Raw genomic sequence first — 20386 nt, 5'->3', positions numbered from 1 at the left:
CCTGGTGACATACATGGAGTCAGGGGTGGGGCATCACAGGCACAGGCCCCTTGATTATGCCCACCAGCCCTCCTGCCCCCCAGCAGTGCCCCTGCAGTGTCAGTGTCCCCAGCAAGACCTGCTGAGGGAGCAGATCAGACAAGGAGCCCAACCAGCTGAGCTGTGGCAATAACTCCAACCCTCAGGATGCTAAACAGCCCCCTAAGACTACAGAGAGCAAGCTTCCATTTCCCAGTAAGAACAACCTTGCAATGGCCACTGGTTTTCCAGCCATGCCAATGGGGATCCCCACAGCACAGGAGTCAGGATGGCCAGTGAATCCCCAGCCATGCCAATGGGGATCCCCACAGCACAGGAGTCAGGATGGCCAGTGAATCCCCAGCCATGCCAACAGGGTTCCTCCCAGCATGGGAATGTGCTGAGCACATATTTTGACCACTTCTTCCAGCTACAGAAAGTTCCCTGGGGTTATGTCTAATCCCTGTAAAACTCAGCATGGACTTGGGGCTTTCCATCTCTGCCAGGATTAACTTGGCCACATCTGGAAAAAACATGAGGTTTCATTTGCAAGTGGTTGGGTCATTTGAAGTTTCACAGTCCTGCCAACACTGAGCTCAACCTGCACCCTGGTGAGGCTTAGGTCTGCACAGTCCCCTGCAAACCCCTCCAACCCACCACCCCACACTTCAAGGGACACACTCTGGAAGGTCTCAGGCAGCCAGAATTTATTGAGGAAAATTCAGTACCAAGGAAGGAACTGATCTCTCAGTACTAAAATTAATATGACTAAAATCAAATATTAGATTTTTTTCTATTTCATTAGTACCTTGTTTATGGCTCACAAACTCAGCAGGAAGGCTTGTTATTCCTAAATAATTATGATTTGTTTGCAGTGGTAAAACCTTTGAGTGATGCTCACTCAAAGCAGTGGTGAAACCTTTGAGTTGATCTTCACCACATGTCCCATCATGTCTCATCTGTGCTCCTTTCCATGTCAAAAGCAGCTGTGCCCCCCAACAGCCCCTTCATGGGAGGCACATGAGGACAGGGCTCTCAGCAGTCCCAGTTTCCCTGCCTGCAGTGGTCCCACAAGGAGCTGCTGGGGGTGACACAGCACACATGGTCCCAGGTGGCCTCCAAGTTTCACAAAACCCGAGTTCTGAGCTTTGAGAAGAGTGTGGAGAGAATGACCTGAATGTGCCAGTGCTTCCCATGCAGTGGGGAGGGCCAGGCTTTGTTCCACAGGCTGTCCAGTCCCTGAGCACCCATGAGGAAAGGGGGGATATTCACCTAGAGCCATTTTGTATCCAGGGATTGCCATGCAGGAAATGCTGCAGCCAGGGCAGTGCAGGACAGGAAGGGGGAGTGCCAGCACCTCCACCCTTGCTGTGCCACATGCCAGCTCCTCCCTGGCATGGAGGAACCTGGCCAGGCTCTCCTGCACATGTAGACTGTGAAGAAGAGCCACCAACTGTGCAATCCATCATCTCTAATTCATCATTTTGATTCAAACTATTGGTTGTCCATTTGTAGTAACCCGTTAATGCTCTAATGGTGTCTCCCAGTACCATTCACCCTCACTACATGTGATTTTCTAGTTACAAGCAGCAGGGAGGATGAGGGCAGGGCACTGGGACAGCTCAGGGGTTCTGATCAGTGGGGTCACACTTCAGCATGACTTTGACCCCCTCACCCCTCCTGGTGGTCTCAAAGGCCTCCAGAGCCTTCTCCAGGGGAAAGCGGTGCGTGACCAAGGGCTTGACGTTGATCCGCTTGGATGCCAGAAGAGAGATGGCCACAGGCCACCTGCAAGGGAAGCAGAGAGCAGGGGATGAGAGCAGCCACTAGTCTGGAGTCCAGGAAAAGAGCATGGAGCAGCCTGGATCATCACAGTAATTTCCCTAGCCCAGGGAAATTTTGCCTGCAAAGAATTTTCTGGTGTCTTGTCACCATGATATTTTATGAAAAATCCCTTCTCCAGGATTTTTTCTCCTGAGAAGCTGGGAAGCTTTAGCTTCTCCATGTTTTGCTACTTTGGAATGTGATTTGGAGAATTGTTTACCCAGCACGTGAATTGTTTTAATTTAATGTCCAATCACAGCCAGCTGTGTCAGACTCGGAGTCTGTCACGGGTTTTTATTATTCATTCTTGTTTTAGCCTTCTGATGTCTCCTTTCTCTTTCTTTAGTATAGTTTGAGTATATAATTTTCTTTTAAAATAATATAATATCATAAAATAATAAATCAGCCTTCTAAGAACTTTGAATCAGATTCTCATCTCTCACCTCATCCTGGGGACCCTCACAACACCACAACAGTGTCTGGTATGGGAGATGGGACAGGCCAACAGCTCTGGGCTGTTGAGCTCTGAGAAGACAGGCACTGCTACACAGACAGTTGAGAGAGTAAGTGAAATCACAGGAAGCAAATGAAAATCACAGGAAACTACTACTTTGAAAGGCCTGAATAAAAACCAACACTGCCATCCTCTGCTCTCCTCTTGCCCAGCCTCTTGCCTGCCACACTGACCATGGTGGAGCTCAAACTCATGGACTCAGTGCAGGGAGAAAAAAGGAAAAGCCTGAGCCAGCTTCCAGCCTCTTCCCTGGCACAGAGTCCCTCACAGGGATTGTGTTGCCACTTGTGACTGTGTTTGCAGGGGTTCAAGGAAGAGGGAAAAAACAAGGATCTGACTCCATGTTTCAGAGGGCTGATTTATTATTTTATGATATATATTATATTAAAACTATACTAAAAGAATAGAAGAAAGGATTTCTACAGAAGGCTGGCTAAGAATAGAAAAGAAAGAATGATCACAAAGGCTTGTGTCTGGGACAGAGAGTCTGAGCCAGCTGACTGTGATTGGCCATTAATTAGAAACAGCCACATGAGACCAATCCCAGATGCACCTGTTGCATTCCACAGCAGCAGAAAATCAATGTTTATATTTTGTTCCTGAGGCCTCTCAGCTTCTCAGGAAAAAAAATCCTAACGAAAGGATTCACATGTCTGTGACAGCCACTCTGTTTAGAATCATAGAAACACTGAGATTGGAAAAGGCCTCCAAGGTCATCAAGTCCAACCTTGAATGGGCCAAATTAGAGCAACAGGGATACAAAGGGATGCAGCAGCTAATCCCAAACCGCCTACTTAATAACACTTCTCATTTTAAGAAGGAGCGTGACGACATCCCATAAATCCTTCCTGGAGAGCTACAGATTAAGAAAAGAGACTTTCTCCATCAGCAAGAAAGTAGAGCTCTGAAGAATTTTCACTTGGAGACACATCAGCCCCCCAGGACGAGACTCACGTGTTGCAGTAGCGGAATATCCCACGGATGTCCACCTCCCGCACGGCGGCGTTCACAATGGGCACCGTCACCATCTCAGGCCCCAGCCCCACCAGAACCAGGGTCCCACCAGAACGAGTGGCCTGCAGAGCAAACACACAAACAGGTTACATTCTGCAGAGCACAGTTGCAGGAGCCTGTGTAGGGTCTGTCAAAAATAAAGGCACCCTTTGTGGCTGCAATGGACTGCCTGGGGCACAGCAGGGAAGCCCCAGGGAGAGGCAGGATGCTGTCGGAGTCTGTAAGAGTGAAACACATGGTAATCAAAGCAAAAAACGCAATCTTTTGAAAATCTCTGAAGGATTTTGGAAGGAATACAAAATTCCTCTTCTGAAAACCCCATTCTGAAAAATGGCTGCCATTTAGGACTACAAAAGGTACTTTGAGATTTCAGTGGGAGAGATTTAAAACTAAGAGCTTGATGGTCAACTGGAATTTCTCTTTTTGAAGTTTGTCCCATTCCCCTCCTGCCCTTTCATTGTGAAACTCCATATTAACCTTTCCCCCATCCTCCTGTTAGGATGCTCATGGCAGCAAAACATCCCTTTCTTAATTGCTTCTTTCATTCCTTCTGGAATTAATTTGCTTGATCACTCTTCTTATTTGGACACAACTTCAATGGAAGCTGCTATCCTACTCCCTGGGTTTGGGGATCTTACTGGAGTCTCCTTGGTAAGTGGTTAAGCACCCAAGCATCAAATCAATTATCCCCACACTGATGTTAACCCTTTAATTATCTCTCCCAGTTTATTGTCTAAGGAGCAGCTTCTCTGCCCAAACCAAGCCCACTTAAATTAAACATTGTGAGAGTGAAATAGGTCATTCACTGAACCATCCCAGAAAAAAACCAGACCAACACCATCATTGGTCTGCCTTTGGAACAAGTGGTACTCACATAAATTCCAGCCTGGATACAGGCTTGCACTCCTGTGCACTCCACAGTTATCTCAGGCATGCAGCCAAGCACACTTTCCACTTTGGAGGCCACCTCCTGCGGGGTCTCATTCTTCACCTGGATGGTGAAATCTGCCCCCACCTCCTTGGCTTTCTGCAAGCGAGAGGCAGATAAGTCTGTGGAAAGAAACCCAAACCAAGAATTGGAGTATTATGTGAAAGAAGGGCAAGAACCTGAACCTGGCATCTGCTCACTACATGTGTGCACAGGACAGTGCACCACTAGAATGGATGAGGATTCACCCCTTCTTGGCAAGCAGGGAATGATCATAAAATCCTGGAATAGTTTGGGTTGGAAGTGACTTCAAAGCTCCACTCCACTTTGAAGTTCCATTCCCTGCCATGGGCGGCTTCTCTTTGGTTCTGCCAGAACACTGAGAGTGCATCAAGGCAATAAACATGGCTATGGACAGCACCAAGGAATCCTTCCAACAGGAGACAACAGGCTCAGAGGGTCATTAATGGGGCCATTTCACTTCTAACAGCACCCAATGAGAACAGACCAGGAGCTCTCCAAGGGTTTCCTCAAGGAACCCTCAGCAGGTGCCTTCAGCTGAGCAAGCTGCAGAATGCATTCATTGTAAACACTCAGTGTGTCTGCACTGTCACAGACCTGTTCTGCTCTTTACCCTCCTTGTAGCATCTCTCAGACAGTTTCTGTCACAGGTGAATGAGCAGGCAAGCCCATAAAAAAAAGGGAGTGGATCTGGTAAGAAGGTGGACCTGAGACACCCATTAACATGGAGCAACAAAGCTGGTGATGATAAACATCTGTGAGGGCATGGCTGTAGTCTGTACTCTGTTCTGAGGGATCTTGACAGGGCTGCAAGTATCACCTGAAGATCTACAGGGGGTTTGAACCAAGCTGTCCTGCTAAGGCATCCCACACCCCCAGAGGAAAGCCACCTATTCCTCTCCAGGCACCACTGGTAACCAGACCACCTCTGGAGATAAGGACATGGACAGCTGAGGAGAAGAGTGGGATTGCCCAGGAAGGAATCACCTTTTTTCCCTACACTAAAGCAGTGTCTACAGGGGTCTGCATGCTGGCACTGGAAAAGATATAACAGCCAAGATTTCCTAGACCCAAAATTGAGGGGTGGTCTCCTCCCAGAGGTCCTGGGCTTGAAGACTCAGAAAATGATACCTGTGGTAGGGGCACACACAGCAAAGAGGAAAACACCCCTCTCACCAGGGCACAGTCTTCAGAGAAGTCAGAGATGGGGTGGGGTGAAAACATCAAGGGAAAGAGGAGGAGGATAAGGCCAGTTCTCCAACATGAGCCACTCTGACTCAGCTGCAGTCCTGGGAGTGAGCCAGAGGCTCTACCCTGCCCATCCCACAGCAAAAATGATGGAAAAATGATGGCACTCACTGGCAGGGCAGGGGATGGACAGGCCCCCACGGGCAGCTGGAAGGCTCAGGATGCCAACTGTGGGCACAACTGCCAAGCTGAGCACCCAGGAGAGCTGTGGAGGGTGTTTCAAGAAGGGGTAACAAAGGATAATAAAATGCAGACAAAAGAGGAAAAGCCAAGGCTGAAAAGAAAGGGCAGCATCACCCTGGAAGCCCCAACATGGGCTCATTCCTGTGGCTGCAGGAGTCACCTCTGTCCCTCCCAAGCTCTGAGCATTGGGCTCCAGGCCCATGCTTGACCCAGCTGAGCTGCACTCAGAGACCTCTCATGCACCAATTGTATGGCCAGGAGCTTTTTGAGGCACTTCAAGTGCCATGAAACACTTTGGCCCAGCATGGTTGGTGTCTCCCAAATCTCAGTGTATGGCAAGGAGACCACAGGGGTTAAAGAGTCCTCTCAAGTAATGACTAAACTCCCTGTGAAGTTTGGTATCACAATACCAGCTCACAGCAGACACAGATTCTGGATTCTACCATTTTTAACATCTCCTGAGTAACTAATGTATTTTAAATTATAAATATATATTTAAAATATTACACATGTATAATATATAAATATATAAATATTAGAGACATTCTAGTCTATATTTTACATATTTCATACTTTCTCTCTGGCAGAAATAATCCACAGGCAGTGCCCTAGAGTAACAAGGCAGCCAGTGCAATTTAAAGTGGCCACAAAACCACTCCCAGGCAGCAAAAAACCCCCTCATCTTCCCTGTAGCTGGCCTCTGGTTTGTGAGCTGCTTGGGAAGGAAGCCCTGGCTCTAAGCAGCACAAGGAATGCAGCAGCAACACTGTCAGCCCTGGCCAGGGCTGCAATAGCATCCCAGTACACCTGAATCACCAGGAAGCACTTAGTAAAGCAGACAGATCTGCAGGTCACTGCATTGTTCAGAGCTCCAGACACTTGTGAGTCTTGGGAAGGATCAAGCCCTTTGCACTTTAAACCCACACAGCTCTTGGGAAACTGGTCAATTAAACAATTAATGGCTTGCGTCTTGCCTCTAGTCAGAAGTTTGTTTTCACTTCCCAGCCCCTGGAGCTAATTAAAGTTTGGTTTGCTTCCAGTGAAGTTATCAAATTACCCTTAAGCTTCTCATGATGGTTTATGAGCCAACTTTACAAGCAAATAAATACTCTTGATTATTCTCAGATTTTCTTTGTTCATCTTCTTTCTCAAAGGAGTTGAGCTCTGTACAGTTACTCACCTCCCTGACCTTGAATTCCAGGGCTTCTGGAGGCATCAACACCCAGATCTTCAGATTCAGATAGAACAAGGAGAATAATTTCCCTTGAGCAGGAATTATTAAGTGCACTTTCAGTGACAGTGCAATGCAGGACAGCCCAACATGAGCACCTAAACTGCCCCTTCACCTACTGGGGAGGAAGGCTGATGAGGAGAAAAGCAGCTTTTCAGAGCAACAGCAAGGCAGAAGGACAGGAGAAGGTTGCCCATTCTGGAGTGGAGTGGATTGGAGAAAGACACAGATCTTTTGGAAGAGTAGGTGAGGACCCATGAAACAAATTGATCTTCTCACCCAACTGGAGTCCATGAAATATATCAAACACTCCAGGCAAGCCAAGACAGAAGTTGTAGGAGGTGAGTTCTCACAAAAAAAAAGCTTTTCTAAATATTTCTATACCTGTAAGAAACTTGTGAAAACAAACACAAACTTTTAAAGCCATAAGTGCTGCACAGACAAAGCTCCTCACAGACACGTGATAAAAACACAGGGCAATGACTTCAGATAATTTGGTGGCAAAGTACAAGAGGGCCTCTGTGGGCAGACAGGCACCTCACAGGTGTTGGCTCCTAAAGCCAAAACAAAAAGCAGTTCCTTGAGACAGGCAGCAAAATCTCCAGCAGCACAAGCCAAACCAAACCCATTCCTCAGCTCATGTCACACTCAAATATTTGACTTGGGACAGCACCTTCATGGTTTGAGCACCTCAGCCAAACCCCTCTTGTGTGGAAGAGACATCCACGAGGCAGAATCAGCACCTAGGCTAGCACAGAAAGATAAGAAAGGGTAATTCCATGTACTCAAGCTTGCTGATCCTACAAACCAAGCAGCAGGCACCTCTGGTGGCACATGACAGCCAGCACATGACAGCCAGCTCAGCTTGCCAAGGTCCCCACCAGGAGCAGCTCCTGGGACCAGGGGGAAGACACACCCATTCCTGGAGCAGGACTGAGGGGCAGGCTGAGCCAGCTGCCTCAGCCCCACCAACCCCACTCACCAAGCCTTCCCCACCCAGGGAATGGGACACCCCCAGCCCCTGCACAGCCCAGCTGGGCACAAGGTTCCTCGTGCATGATTCAAGAGGCAGAGCTGTTTTTCCTGCTACAGCAAATATCATCCTCAAATGACAACACTTCACAAAATCTGAGGTGTGGACCAGCCACATCCATCAAGCACACACACCTGCAGGGTGAGGCCAGCACAGCTAAAAATGCCCTGGATTCAACAGCAAAGGGATTAAGGGAGGAAAAGGCCTTGTGTTTTCTGCTTTGACCTCAGCTACTACTGAAGGATGTTTCTCTTTCAAGAGGGTGGGACCTGAATTTTATCTCTTGACCCAAAGTAGGTCAAGCAATACTGTAATGGAAAGGTCAAAAATACATCTGGCTCATAGTATGGGAGGTGAATAACAGCCTTCTGGAAGGTCAGGAGCCTTTAGGGCTTTGACATAAAAACTGCAGCAGTCTGTACTCAATGTCCAGTGGCCCTTCTAACTACTCCTCCTGGCCATCACCACTCAGAAAGACTGAAGACTCATGGTGGGAGCTGGAAGCACCATTTCCAGACCCTGTTCAGCCCCCAGGTGGAAATTTCAACCAGAAAACATCCTGAGGTTGCTCCAGCTCTCCATCCTTCTGGGAAAGCTACAGAGAGAGAGGGCCTGAACCTTAGAGGAGAGCTAGGAGGGACTGGGCTAGGTCAGCATGGCAAAAAAAGGGAGGGATGGAATGGCTGTCTCAACAACCTGAAGGGCAGCTGCAAAGGTGATGAAGACTCAGTTCAGTTCTTCCATAAAGGGGGAAGCTCCATAAATGACAGTTTGTGAGTGGACCCTAGAAAAAGCTTCATCATTAAGAGATGCAAACCTGGAAAAGGTATCTAGAAAGATGAGATCTCCTTCCTCAGAGATTTTCCTGACACAGCTGGACAAAGACATTCCTGCAAACAGCAGCTCAACTAGAAATGTCCAGGATACAGTTATGCAAGGAATGCCCATTTCTCAAATGCAGAGAGCCTGAAAAGGCCATTTCAGTCATTGTGGATAACCAGTGAAAAATGAAACCCCCAGCAGGAGCAGACAGAAGGGCAGAGAAAGACAAGTGGAGAAGCACAGTGTGGCTGCACACAGAAAACAGTGGGCAAACGCTGTCTGGGCCATCATCCAGCATTACCAGAGATAAAAATAACCTAAGATCAAACCTGCCTGGAAGGGTGGTCAGGTACTGGGACAGGCTGTCCAGGGAAGTGGTGGAACCACCATCTCTGGAACTGTTCAAAAAACATGTGGATGAGGCATTTATATGGACATGGTTGGGCTTGGCACTCCTGGATCAATGGTTGGACTCCATGATTTAAATGTTTTTTTCCAACCTTAATGATTTTGTGGTTCTGTATGGTGGGAAACAGGTACACTCTGAAAGGGGTAAAAAGGACTTACCTGTAACTACCACAGCTGCTGCACCCATCATCTTAGCAACAATCACATTAACAAGGCCAATTGGTCCTGGGGACAAAGGGGAGCAAGAGAACATGTACAGGCAGCATCAGCCCCACCTCTGAACTACCCAGAGCTTTGGCAGCCCCTTTGGTCCCCCTCATCCCTTCCAGCAGAGCCCAGAGGCAGAGCCTGAGCCTGCCCATCCCCTCCCAGCAGGCAGGGAAGCCAAGGACTGACTGTGCTCACTGTACCAGAGCCAGACACGAAGACCTTGCTTCCCAGAGTGACTCCTGCTCTTTTGCAGGCATGGATTCCCACTGAGAGGGGCTCGATGAGGGCTCCTTCCTCAAAGGTGACATTGTCTGGAAGCCTGCAAGAATGGGACACAAGGAACAGTCACCAATGTAGTTCATGAGGGTGATGGGGAAAGCCATGAGACTCAAAAAACAAACATGGGTGTAAAACACAGTGGCAAAACACACTCCCACCTGTGGTCAGGGAAATACACTGGAATACACTTCAAGAGATTACACTGCTTCTTTCCCTCCTCTGAAGCAGCATCAAGTGCACCTGGAGCATTTTTCAGTGAGGTTTGCCCAAGCACCACACCCAGGGACCCACAAACTTCCCCACAGCAAGCAGCTCTCCAGTGTTTGGTGAGTCAACAAGGATTTCTTTGCCACTCATTCCCTTTAGAATAACCCCCCCAGTTGCATATGTACCACCCCAAAGCTGCCCTATGGCTCACCCACCAGTGAGCTCCCAGAACCCTCACCAGGGCTGAATCAGCTTTTAGAAAACATCCTGCTGCCAAAGGTGAGGCCACCAGGAAAGGCAGCCAGATCCAGGTCTCCCTTCCTGGTAACAACCAGGATCATCTTTCCTGATGCACCAAGTGTTTTAACAAGTGGACTGATCCCAGTATGCATCCTCCCAGCAGTCAGTGGGTATCAAACATGTTTTGGACAAAACCAGCCCTGTAACACAGCCAACATAAGTGACAGAAAAAAGCAGAGGGAGTGAAACTCTTCTGAACTGCAGAAAGAAATCTCAGCCCCAAAACACTGCCCACCTGCAAGCCACCAGTGTGGGTTCTCACACTGCTCTGGGAGCTGTGCCTGCAAGGAGGGCCAGCAGGGACAGGACAGCACTGGGAAGCTCAAGGTCAGATCTCAGCCAGGCCAATGTGAAGCCAAAGAAATGGAAATGATGGCTGTGAGAAGACAGCTGTAAGATATCTGCATATCCCTTATTTCCAAGAGGTTTTAAAAGTCTGACTCCAAGAGTTCCCTTGTCACAGAGTCTGGCATCATGTCTGCTACTGCTGGGTTTGGGCACTGCCCTGTCAATGGGGAGGGCATGATCCCACCTCCATCAAGTTACTCAGAGCACCCAACACAGAGTCTGTCCACCAGCAGGACACACAGTAACTGCCCAAATGTGTAACAGCTCACTGAGCTCAGCCATCATCTGTTCTTGGCAAATCTGTGCTGGCAGAGTGACTCCATGCCAGGGAATCTGCTCTACATGAGCCAGCCACAGCACTGCTGATCTGAAACTGGGAGCAGACTTTGCATCCCAAAGCTTAACAAAAAAATAAATATATAAAATAAAAATATAAATGTATATAAATATATAATATGTATTAAATAAAAATATAAGTCTATATAAATATATTATATATAATATATTATTTATATGTATTATTGATTTTTTTTCCTCCAATTTGAGCAAATATTACTTTGGCTATATATATATATATATATATATATATATATATATATATATATATATAACATATATATATAACATATATATAACACACACACACATTTGCTCAAATTGAAGGAAAAAAGCAAAAACCTGGAAGAAGCCAGCTACAAATCAACCACTTCCTCTCAAGCAAAAACTTTTGATACACAGGAAATCAATGACAAATGAGATGCCAATCCCATCCAGACCAGCACCTCATCCTGACAGCAGCTCTTGGTATCTGCTTTGAAAGTTTCCTGCCTGAGGATTCCCAGGAGAAGAGCAGTCAAGTGCCTCCTTCAGACTAACATGATCCTGATTTCTGTGCCAACACCAAAGATCAATCCCAAGGATGTTCCTGCTCATGGAAGTACCAGCTCCATACACACTGAAAAAGAACAAACTCCACAGATGGAGCAGCCTTAGGGGGACACTACTTGGGTATTTTTAACTCCTTGTTAAAGGCACTTAAGTGGGTATAACAAGTTTTTTCAGGTCTTTGGAGTATTTGAGGCTCTGGCACAGGTTGCCCAGAGAAATTGTGGCTGCCCCATCCCTGGAAGTGTTCAAGGTCAGGCTGAATGGGGCTTGGAGCAAGCTGGCTTAGTGGAAGGTGGTCCTGCTCATGGTAGGGGGTGGAGTGGGAAGAGCTTTAAGGTCCCTTCCAAACTGAACTGTTTTGGGATTCTTTGATTTGCCAGTGTTTAAGCACAAATTTGCTTCTAAGCAAATGTGCCAGTGCTGCCACAATTAATAATATACTCAAGTTTGCTGAACTGGACATGAAAACATATGTTGTAATGCTGGTAGTTTAGTGGAGACACTCAGATACATGAAAAAACAGCTCAGCAGGGCTACTGCTTTCTGCTCCTGCTCTGCTCAAAGTGGGATGACTTTGTTTCAAACCACAGAGTGGGATGTCAGCAGTCCACCCTGGTTTTTCCTGAAAAGCAGCTGCAAAACTCAGCTCAGAGAACCAGACAAAGACCTTCAGGCACCAGCCTAGGAAGGCAAGGATATGAAAAGAGACAGGAGAAAAACCAAGAGCAGAGAGCAAATGGGAAAAGGAAAATAATTAAAGGGTAAACCAGTGGTAACATCCCAGAAGACATGCAAGAAATGTTTATGTCTGGCACCTGAGGGGATAAACTGTCTGCGTGACAAACCCTTTGCAAAGTGGCTGCCATCCAAGCTTAGGCATGTTATTTATGGATCAGAAAGCAATAAAACCTGTTGGGATCACATAAAGAGTGTTCCAAAGGGCCAAGAGGTGATTGCTGCAGCTAATCTCCCCCCAGGGAGTGTATATTTCTCTCGGTGGAGGGAGCAGGGACTGACTTGTAGCAGTAGCTTGCGCTGTGCTTGTAGTAGCGGCACAGGTTGCCGTCGTCGGGCGGCGTCGCGCAGAAGAAGATGGTTGGGGACAGGTTGTAGCGCCCAGATTTGCAGAATTCATCCATTTCCCTCGGCACACCCGGCTCGATGGCCACACGGTCACCTGCCAGGATGAAAGCAGATGCAGGGGGTCAGGGACAGGGTGGCACATAAGCAGGAGTAGCACCAAAAACCACAGAAACACTGGCACCATACGGGCTGGAGGGACACGAGGAAGGTCTTGCTGCACACACCAGGCTGGTTCTCAATGCTCCCTTTACAGCAGCCTCATGTGAAAAATACCAATCACTTGTTTTTTAAAATGTTAGAAGTTTAATTGTAATAAAATGGTTATGAAAATAGTAATATAATTAGAGTAATAAAATTTGAACAATTGAGATTTAGGACAATACAAGACAATAAGAGCAAAGAGTTACAGACAATCCAGGTACGTTTTTCTGGGCAAAATAAGCCTGAAAAAGGACCCACATTAACAGAGGATTAACCCTTAAAAGCAACAGCCTGTTGCATATTGATACATCTCACACATGATGCATAAATTCCATTCAAACACAGGATTCTGTCTGCTCAGTGTCAACTTCTTCCTCTTAATCCTGACTTCAGGGCTGAGCGAGGCAGGAAGAACTCGATAAGAGAGCAATAAATTCTTTCTCTGAAAGATTTAGGTGTCCTGTGGTTGCTATCTGGTGCAAGTACCTCATTCCTTTCTCAAAAAAATATCTCACATACATAGTTTCTATTTTAACATTATGTTATAACCTAAAATTATATTTAACACACTACTTAAAAATTAATACAGCATAACTTTCTAACACAACACATATAATATTCGTTTTCATGTTAATATTTGGGAAAAGCCAATCATAAAACACGCATTTTTCAAACTCATCATTGAGATTTTCCCAGGTACTTGGAAAGAGATGGTGTTTCAGAGGCACAGATGGAAGCTCAGCCCCACACACACACACCTTCCTCCAGCTGCCTTGCAGCCAACCTCAGCAGATGAAGGGGCAGCCCCCAGGCAATCACTCTGTGACCAGATATTTTGCTGAATCTGTAGAAGAGGAAACATTGAGGATGGAGCAGGTGAGCTTGGCTAGCCACCACACTGCCAGCTGGAAAGGGCTGTTCCTTGGGAATCATGGAATCATGGAAGAATTTGTGTTGGAAGGGACCTTAAAGCTCAGCTTGTTCCACTCCCTGCCATGGGCAGGGACACCTTCCACTATCCCAGGGTGCTCCAAGCCTTGTCCAACCCAGCCTTGAACACTTCCAGGGATGGGGCAGCCACAGCTTCTCTGGGCAACCTGTGCCAGGGCCTCACCACACTCACAGGGAAGGAAGCTTAAGGTGCAGAACACCCAGGAGCCTGGCAGGATTTATCTGGGAACAGAGACAGCTTGGTGCTACAGCAGAGTAGCCCAGGGTGCTGGAAGGACACATGCTGCAGGACAAAGAACTATTCTTTAATTGCTGTCACAAAGCAGGATGGACCAGAGAAAACAGTGTGAGCATAGTACAACTTGCAAGGGACACAAAGCCTCACATTTATTTGGCAGAGGAATCAGAGCCAAACCTCTGAGCAAAGCTCTCCACCAACAGGCTTTCAGGCAGACACAGGGATAAGGAGGATGGAAGTAAAGGGATCTAGGGATCCATCTAGGCCACTGCATCCCCTCTGAGCTGGCCAACAACAGGTGTCTGACAGGAAAGGGGCAGGACAGGCACAGAATGAGTACTCTCACATTATACACAGCTGAGAGGCCTCCCAAGTCACAGGTGGTTTGTTTGTATTTAGTAACACTCAACAACTTCTCCTCCTTCCACCACATAAACTACATGGTCTGCAACATCTCAGGTGAATGCTGCACCTCACTGTGCCTTGCTCTGGAGCTACCAGAGAACAGCCAACCTGTTCTGCCAGCCCTCCATGAGTCCTCACATCTTTGAGTTGTCTCTCTAGCTCTCAGCTCAACTTGGAACATTTGTCAGAGATGCTGCTCCACATGTTGTTATCTCCTTGTCCTCCTCTGGACCCTTCTCCCTTGTTTTACATCCTTTTGGAAAGAAGGAGAGCAGAACTGCATGCAGAGTTCCAGACGTGCACTGACATCCTCTGAGTCTCTGTCCCCTTCCCAACAGTAATTTGCATTTTCACTGCTGTGGAGCCAATGTTGCTATGCACAGTGTCACAGCCAAAGCTCTCACCCCTCAGCAGTGACGGTCAGTACAACATTTTAGATACAAAGCTGGTTTTGTTTGTTCTGTTGTGAGTATAACTTTGTGTTTGCCTGTGTTGAATTCCACTTGCATCTCCCTGGCATCTCTCTGGTGTCTCTGTAACTCTTGCTGGCTTTCTCCCACATCCCCTCCACCTTGTGTAAGTTGCTGTCATTAGCAAACTTTGCAAAATTCCCTGCTCAGTCCATTTTCTAGGATATTCATGAGCACAGTGAGCTGTGGAGGTCCCACCACAGGGCCTGGAGCAGCGGCTGCAGTGACCTCTGCACTGCAGGAGGCTGTTTGCTCCTTCAAGAGCACACACAGAGAAGAAACACTCACAGCAGGCTGCTGGCAAGAGCTATAGATGTGGTTTCTGAAGCTTTATCAAGCTTCCTTAAAAGGCACCTTGTACCAGATACACTCTGCTCTGCATTAAAATATAAAATACAGCCTGGCCAGCTCAACACATCCCAAGATAAAGCTACCTAAGGAATATCACACACACACACACCAGTGGCCAAGATGGGTGACTAACAGCAAACCAGTGACACTTCTTGAAGGAGGTCACACTGTGAGTTCAGAACTTCAGATAAATTTACACGACAGAAAACAACGTAGCCTCTTATCAACACATTCTCGGAACTGATTAGGAGGAAAACAAACAAATGGGTTTGGTTCCAGATACCTGGTTTCAGATGAGTCACCCCAGAGCCCACTTTTACGACAGTCCCGGAAGCTTCGTGTCCCAGCACCATGGGATCCTTGACAACAAAATCCCCGATGCGACCGTGCTGCCAGTAGTGAACGTCGGAGCCGCAGATCCCCACGGAATGCATGCGCAGGAGGACCTCTGCCAGGAAAGGAGAGAAGGTTCCTTGTAGCAAACCAACCTTCTTAGGCACTGGGAGAGCAGCACGTGGGCCCCAGAGCAAAGGCTGAGCCAGTGTGGACACATCCAAATTTACTGGCATTCAGTCAACACAGCAGAAATGTGCGTGCACACCTTAGGAGAGTGGCACGTTCGTGAGCCACACAAAACTATGCAGTGATTCACCAAGCAAGAAGGCTCAAAATAGGGTAAGACAAAAGATGATGTCAATAAAAATATGGTCAACAAAGTAATGCAGTTTAAGAGCAACGTTATTAGTGCTGGAGCAGGAAAAAAATAGCAAGTCCATTTAATTTTCCCTTCTCCCAAAGCTATGATTTGAGCCCCAGAGAGTTAATGAATTGAATTTCTATCAGCCCATATGCCCATTCTATTAATGTTTAGTCCTGCATAAGATCATCTGGAATGTCCCAAGAGCCATTTACTGTGACATACATGAACTGATGGAACAGGAAGCAAACAAAGCCAGATAAAGGGGTTTATCTGTGACTGCTCCAGCTCTTCTTTTCAGCTGGAAAAGCAGCATTATCTGTTTCAGCCACACAATTGGTTTTTGGATAATTTTATACTTCCTCAGAAATATTTTATATTGTGAAGGAGCAACAAAAGAGAATGAGAACACAAAGAGAGAAGTAAAGGAAGCAGCCAGGATCAGTCATCTATAGACCTACCATTAGGACCTGGTTCTGGGATTGGACGGTTTTCCTATGGACAAAAGGAAAAAACAAAACATTTAGCTGCTTGTTCATATCCCTGGGAATATCTGTGGAAGCTTAGCTCTGGTTAGCTCAGGTAAATCCATAAACAGACAAGGTTTTTGGTTCTGTCTGCTCCATAAGACAAAGCTGTGCCACATTGGAGCCTGCTCCTAAGCTCCCCTCATTCTCCACACTCAGTGGATAACACAGGTAGCTGTAGGAGTAAGCACACTGCCAGCTTGTAAATCCACCCTCCAAATTATTTTGTAGTAAATTCCCTTTCCCAGCCCAGACAAGAGACACATACTAAATTTCCCTGCACTGGAGCAGCCCCAAATTTCAGCTGAATCCTTCATCCATCCCACTGTCTGACAAAAAAAAAAAAAAAATCACCTTTTGTAACCAGGAAGATTCTGAACAACCTGTTCTATAAAGCTTTAATATTGCAGGGCTTATATTATTATTTTAAATAATACAAAACTTTTTTTTTAACTACATAATGATAGAATAAGAGAATCACAGAATGGTTTGGGTTGGAAAGGACCTTAAAGCCCATCTCATTCTACACCCTGCCATGGGCAGGGATGCCTTCCACTAGGCCAGGGTGCTCCAAGCCACATCCTTGAACACTTCCAGGGATGGGGCAGCCACAGCTTCTCTGAGCAGCCTGTGCCAGGCCTCACCAACCTGTGCCAGTAATACATCATTTACATCTAATATTTACACATAATATAGAGATAATGATTTATACCTATTAATGTATACATTCATGTTCTCTTGTAATTGCTGTGGCACCTCTTTATGGGATGAATGACAAGACCAGAGTTAGAAAAGTGCCCCTTATTACCCTTCCACCCAAAAGGTCTGCAGGGCTCTTGCCTTCACCGAGCTCCCTCAGCTGCCTCAAAGGCCAAAGGAATGATTTTGCTGGGTTTTACAACATCAGGACAATATAATACCCACCCTGAGGAATATGTCTCCAAGAAAAGCCTCCCACAGTAGGGCCAATAATAAAACCTTAAAAATTCATTTGCTGCTCAAACTGTTCTGCATTTTAAGTGTTTAAATCCTGGCATATTCCTCAACTCCTATTTTGTACTTCAGCATTCTAAACATCATGGAAAGACCAGCTCTGGAAACATGTTCTCATATGGCTAAACTGACTGAAATTTTCTATGGTCAGACTTGTATCTGCAATTTTTCTGTATGGGGGGTTTGTTTTGTTACACTGAGGACACAGCCCAGGGCATTATTTCTAAAAGAGATCAATCTAGATGTAACCTCTTTTACAGAAATGCAATTAGCACAAGAGGTGGTGACACACCAGAGGTACAGACCACCTCAGACTGAGCAGAAAGTCTACAGTGAGAGATAAAGCCAACTTCTAGCTGAAAATGTATGTGTGTGAAAAAAATCCCAAAACCACTATTTTTTTCTGGCAATAACAACTGTGCCCAGAAAACCTAGACACCTTGGTGGGAAGTGAATTCCCCAGCCTCATTTGGAGAAAATAGGAGTGACCAAGTGGAGAGCACCAAAGACACAAATTCTGCTCATTGTCTGTTGTCCACTGAGAAGTTCAGAAATGGTGACTGGTAAAGTAAACACAGCAAATATTTTCTGTGAAGGGAGACATGGAAAGAGAAGCCATGGTAGAAGTATAAAACCAACAAATCCTCAATGGGCAGCAAAGAGGAACCTCTGCAAATACCTAAGGACAAGAGGAGGCTCAACAAAAACAAAGCAAACACATTTTCACACAGCAGAGGGATCGCAGCAACTCTGCCCACGGGAAACATGTCCAAAAATCAAGAAAGGTGTGGGAATTACAGGAAGATGGAGTCACCCAGCTTTGGGTATCAATAGCAGATAACAAGCTCAGAGTTCACTGCTGAGACTACTCCTACCACCAGTGGGTCAATACCATGAGTACCATTCACATGATGAAAACAAACTTCAGGGAAGCCCAGGAGGAACATACAAGGTGCTGCCAGTGAGGCAGGAGGGCACTGGTGACCAGCTCTAAGGTCTGCAGCAGTACAAATATCCAAAGAAAATTCACACATCTGGGTGTAAGCCAGTTTAGAGACCAGCCACACAGATGTGATGGAGCCAGTGCCCACCTTCACAAGTCTCAGACACCTTTGTGAAGTCACAGGGGTTTGGAAACGTGCTCTTGAGCTATAGGAAGCACCTCAGTCCTTAACCCATTTTGATTTCTTTTGGTAGTCAGGCTCCATGTGACTGCAGGGAAAGCTCAATTGTGTCAAAGGTGCCTGGGAGCCACCAGGAGCCACCCACGGCACATGTGGCTTCAGCTTGGGCGGGATTGGTAAAGAATCAACCCTTTCCCTGGTAATCATCCCCTAAACAAGGCGTGTGTCCAAAGTCTGTGTGCTCCCCAGAGCCCTCCTGCCAGGGCTCTGTGTACAGAAAGCTGCCTGCCAATGCCTGCCCGGGGAAATCTTCCTTCCCCCTTTGGCACTCACCAAACTGGAGCACACGGCTCTCCAGCAGCGCCATCGTGATTCAGCACCCGGAAAGAGCCCAGCATTAGCAGCCAGAGAGGCAGAATGAGCTTAAAATACTAAAAAAGTACAAAATAAAACTCCTTCCTGTCTGGGAGGGTCCTCCAGCACCTGCTCCCCCTGAGCCCTCTGTCCTGCTGCTCACCTGGGCTCTGACAGCCCAGAGGAGCAACAACCACCCACCCTTCACCTGCTCCCTGGGAGGGCCCGTCTCAGCTGTGACAATGGCTAATTTGGGGAAGGGGAAGAGTTCTTTGGGGATTCTGGGTGTCAGGGATAAAATATTCTCCACCCAGAGCTGGCAAACATCTCAAGATTATCTCCTCCTGTGTCCCCGAAGCGCATTCTGCAGCTGAAACCTTTCCAAGAACGGAAAAACAGAAAATATACACACAAAGTTGCCAGAACTAGCTAAAAATAAATCACGCTTCCGATACTGTTACATCCTTCTAGCAGAAGGAATGAGCACTCCTCTAGCATGCTTGAATGAGTGCATCTATGAATTTATTTCTCTTGCAAAAATGTTGCACCTCCCAGGCACACGGGGGCTGGTACGTTTTGTTTTGGTTTGGTTTTTTTCCCTGTCCGGGTCATTCCCCGTAACGCTGTGCAGAGCCCGAAGCGGCCGCGGGCTTCCCCTCAGAGGGGATGGGAGGAGGGCCCAGTCATGGGGGACCCCCGAATTTGGGTCCCCCCCAGCCACCCCCTGCCATGGCCGCGGGCAGCCGGGGCCGGTTCAGGCTCACCCGGGGCCGGTTCAGGCTCACCCGGGGCCGGTTCAGGCTCTCCCGGAGCCGGAGGAACCGGGGCCGCCGTGCGGACACCCCCGGTGCCCCCCGCAGGCCGCGGGGCCGCTCCCGCCCCGCCGCCCCCGCCCGGCCCCGGCTCCCCGCGGCCGTACCAGGCGCAGGTCCCCGGCTCGGTGAACCACCACGGCCACGTTCTGCCCCGGCACCGCCATGGCTCGGCTCGGCGCGGCCCCGGGTCCAAGGATCGCTCCCTGCTGGGGGGGCCGCCCGTGCTCCGGCCCCCGCCCGCCCGCGGGCCCGGCACCGCCCCCGACACCGAGCGGGCACGGCCGGCTCCGAGCACGGCCCCGGCCCCGACCCCAGCGCCCGGCACAGCCGCAGCTCCAGGCCCATCTCCGGGCCCGGGTGCTCCAGCTCCAGGCCCCAGCTGCAATCCAGGCCTCAGCCCCAGCTCCAAGCCCCAGCTGCAGCTGCAGCCTCAGTCCCAACCCTGGCCCCAGCTCCAGGCCCATCTCCGGGCACAGGTCTCCCTGCTCCAATCCAGGCCTCAGCCCCTGCTCCGAGTCCTGCTCCGGGTCCAGTCCCAGCTCCAAGCCCCAGCTGCAGCCACAGCTCCAGACTGTAACCCCAGCCCCAGCTCCAGCCCCAGCTCTGATTCCAGGCTTCAGCCCCTGCTCGAGCCCCAGCTGCAGCCTCAGCCCCGACTCTGGCACCAGCTCCAGGCCCATCTCCAGGCCCAGGTCCCCCAG

General features: G+C 48.1%; 1 protein-coding gene across 1 annotated transcript; it reads right to left on the bottom strand.

Annotated features, from left to right (window-relative positions):
* Positions 1-701: 701 nt before the first annotated feature.
* On the bottom strand, positions 702-20025 carry SORD (sorbitol dehydrogenase). Its single transcript, XM_054642116.2, has 9 exons — positions 19790-20025; positions 16334-16367; positions 15459-15623; positions 12494-12653; positions 9655-9773; positions 9404-9469; positions 4245-4420; positions 3311-3432; positions 702-1806 (listed from the first exon to the last, which is right to left on the bottom strand). Exons 1-9 carry the CDS (start codon positions 19847-19849, stop codon positions 1641-1643), a joined length of 1068 nt encoding a protein of 355 aa, XP_054498091.1. The 5' UTR covers positions 19850-20025; the 3' UTR covers positions 702-1640.
* Positions 20026-20386: the final 361 nt, after the last annotated feature.

Source organism: Agelaius phoeniceus, chromosome 13, assembly GCF_051311805.1.
Source record: "Agelaius phoeniceus isolate bAgePho1 chromosome 13, bAgePho1.hap1, whole genome shotgun sequence".
Taxonomy (NCBI): domain Eukaryota; kingdom Metazoa; phylum Chordata; class Aves; order Passeriformes; family Icteridae; genus Agelaius; species Agelaius phoeniceus.
Note: the sequence above shows the minus strand (reverse complement) of the source record. Positions and strands in the feature narration are given on the sequence as shown.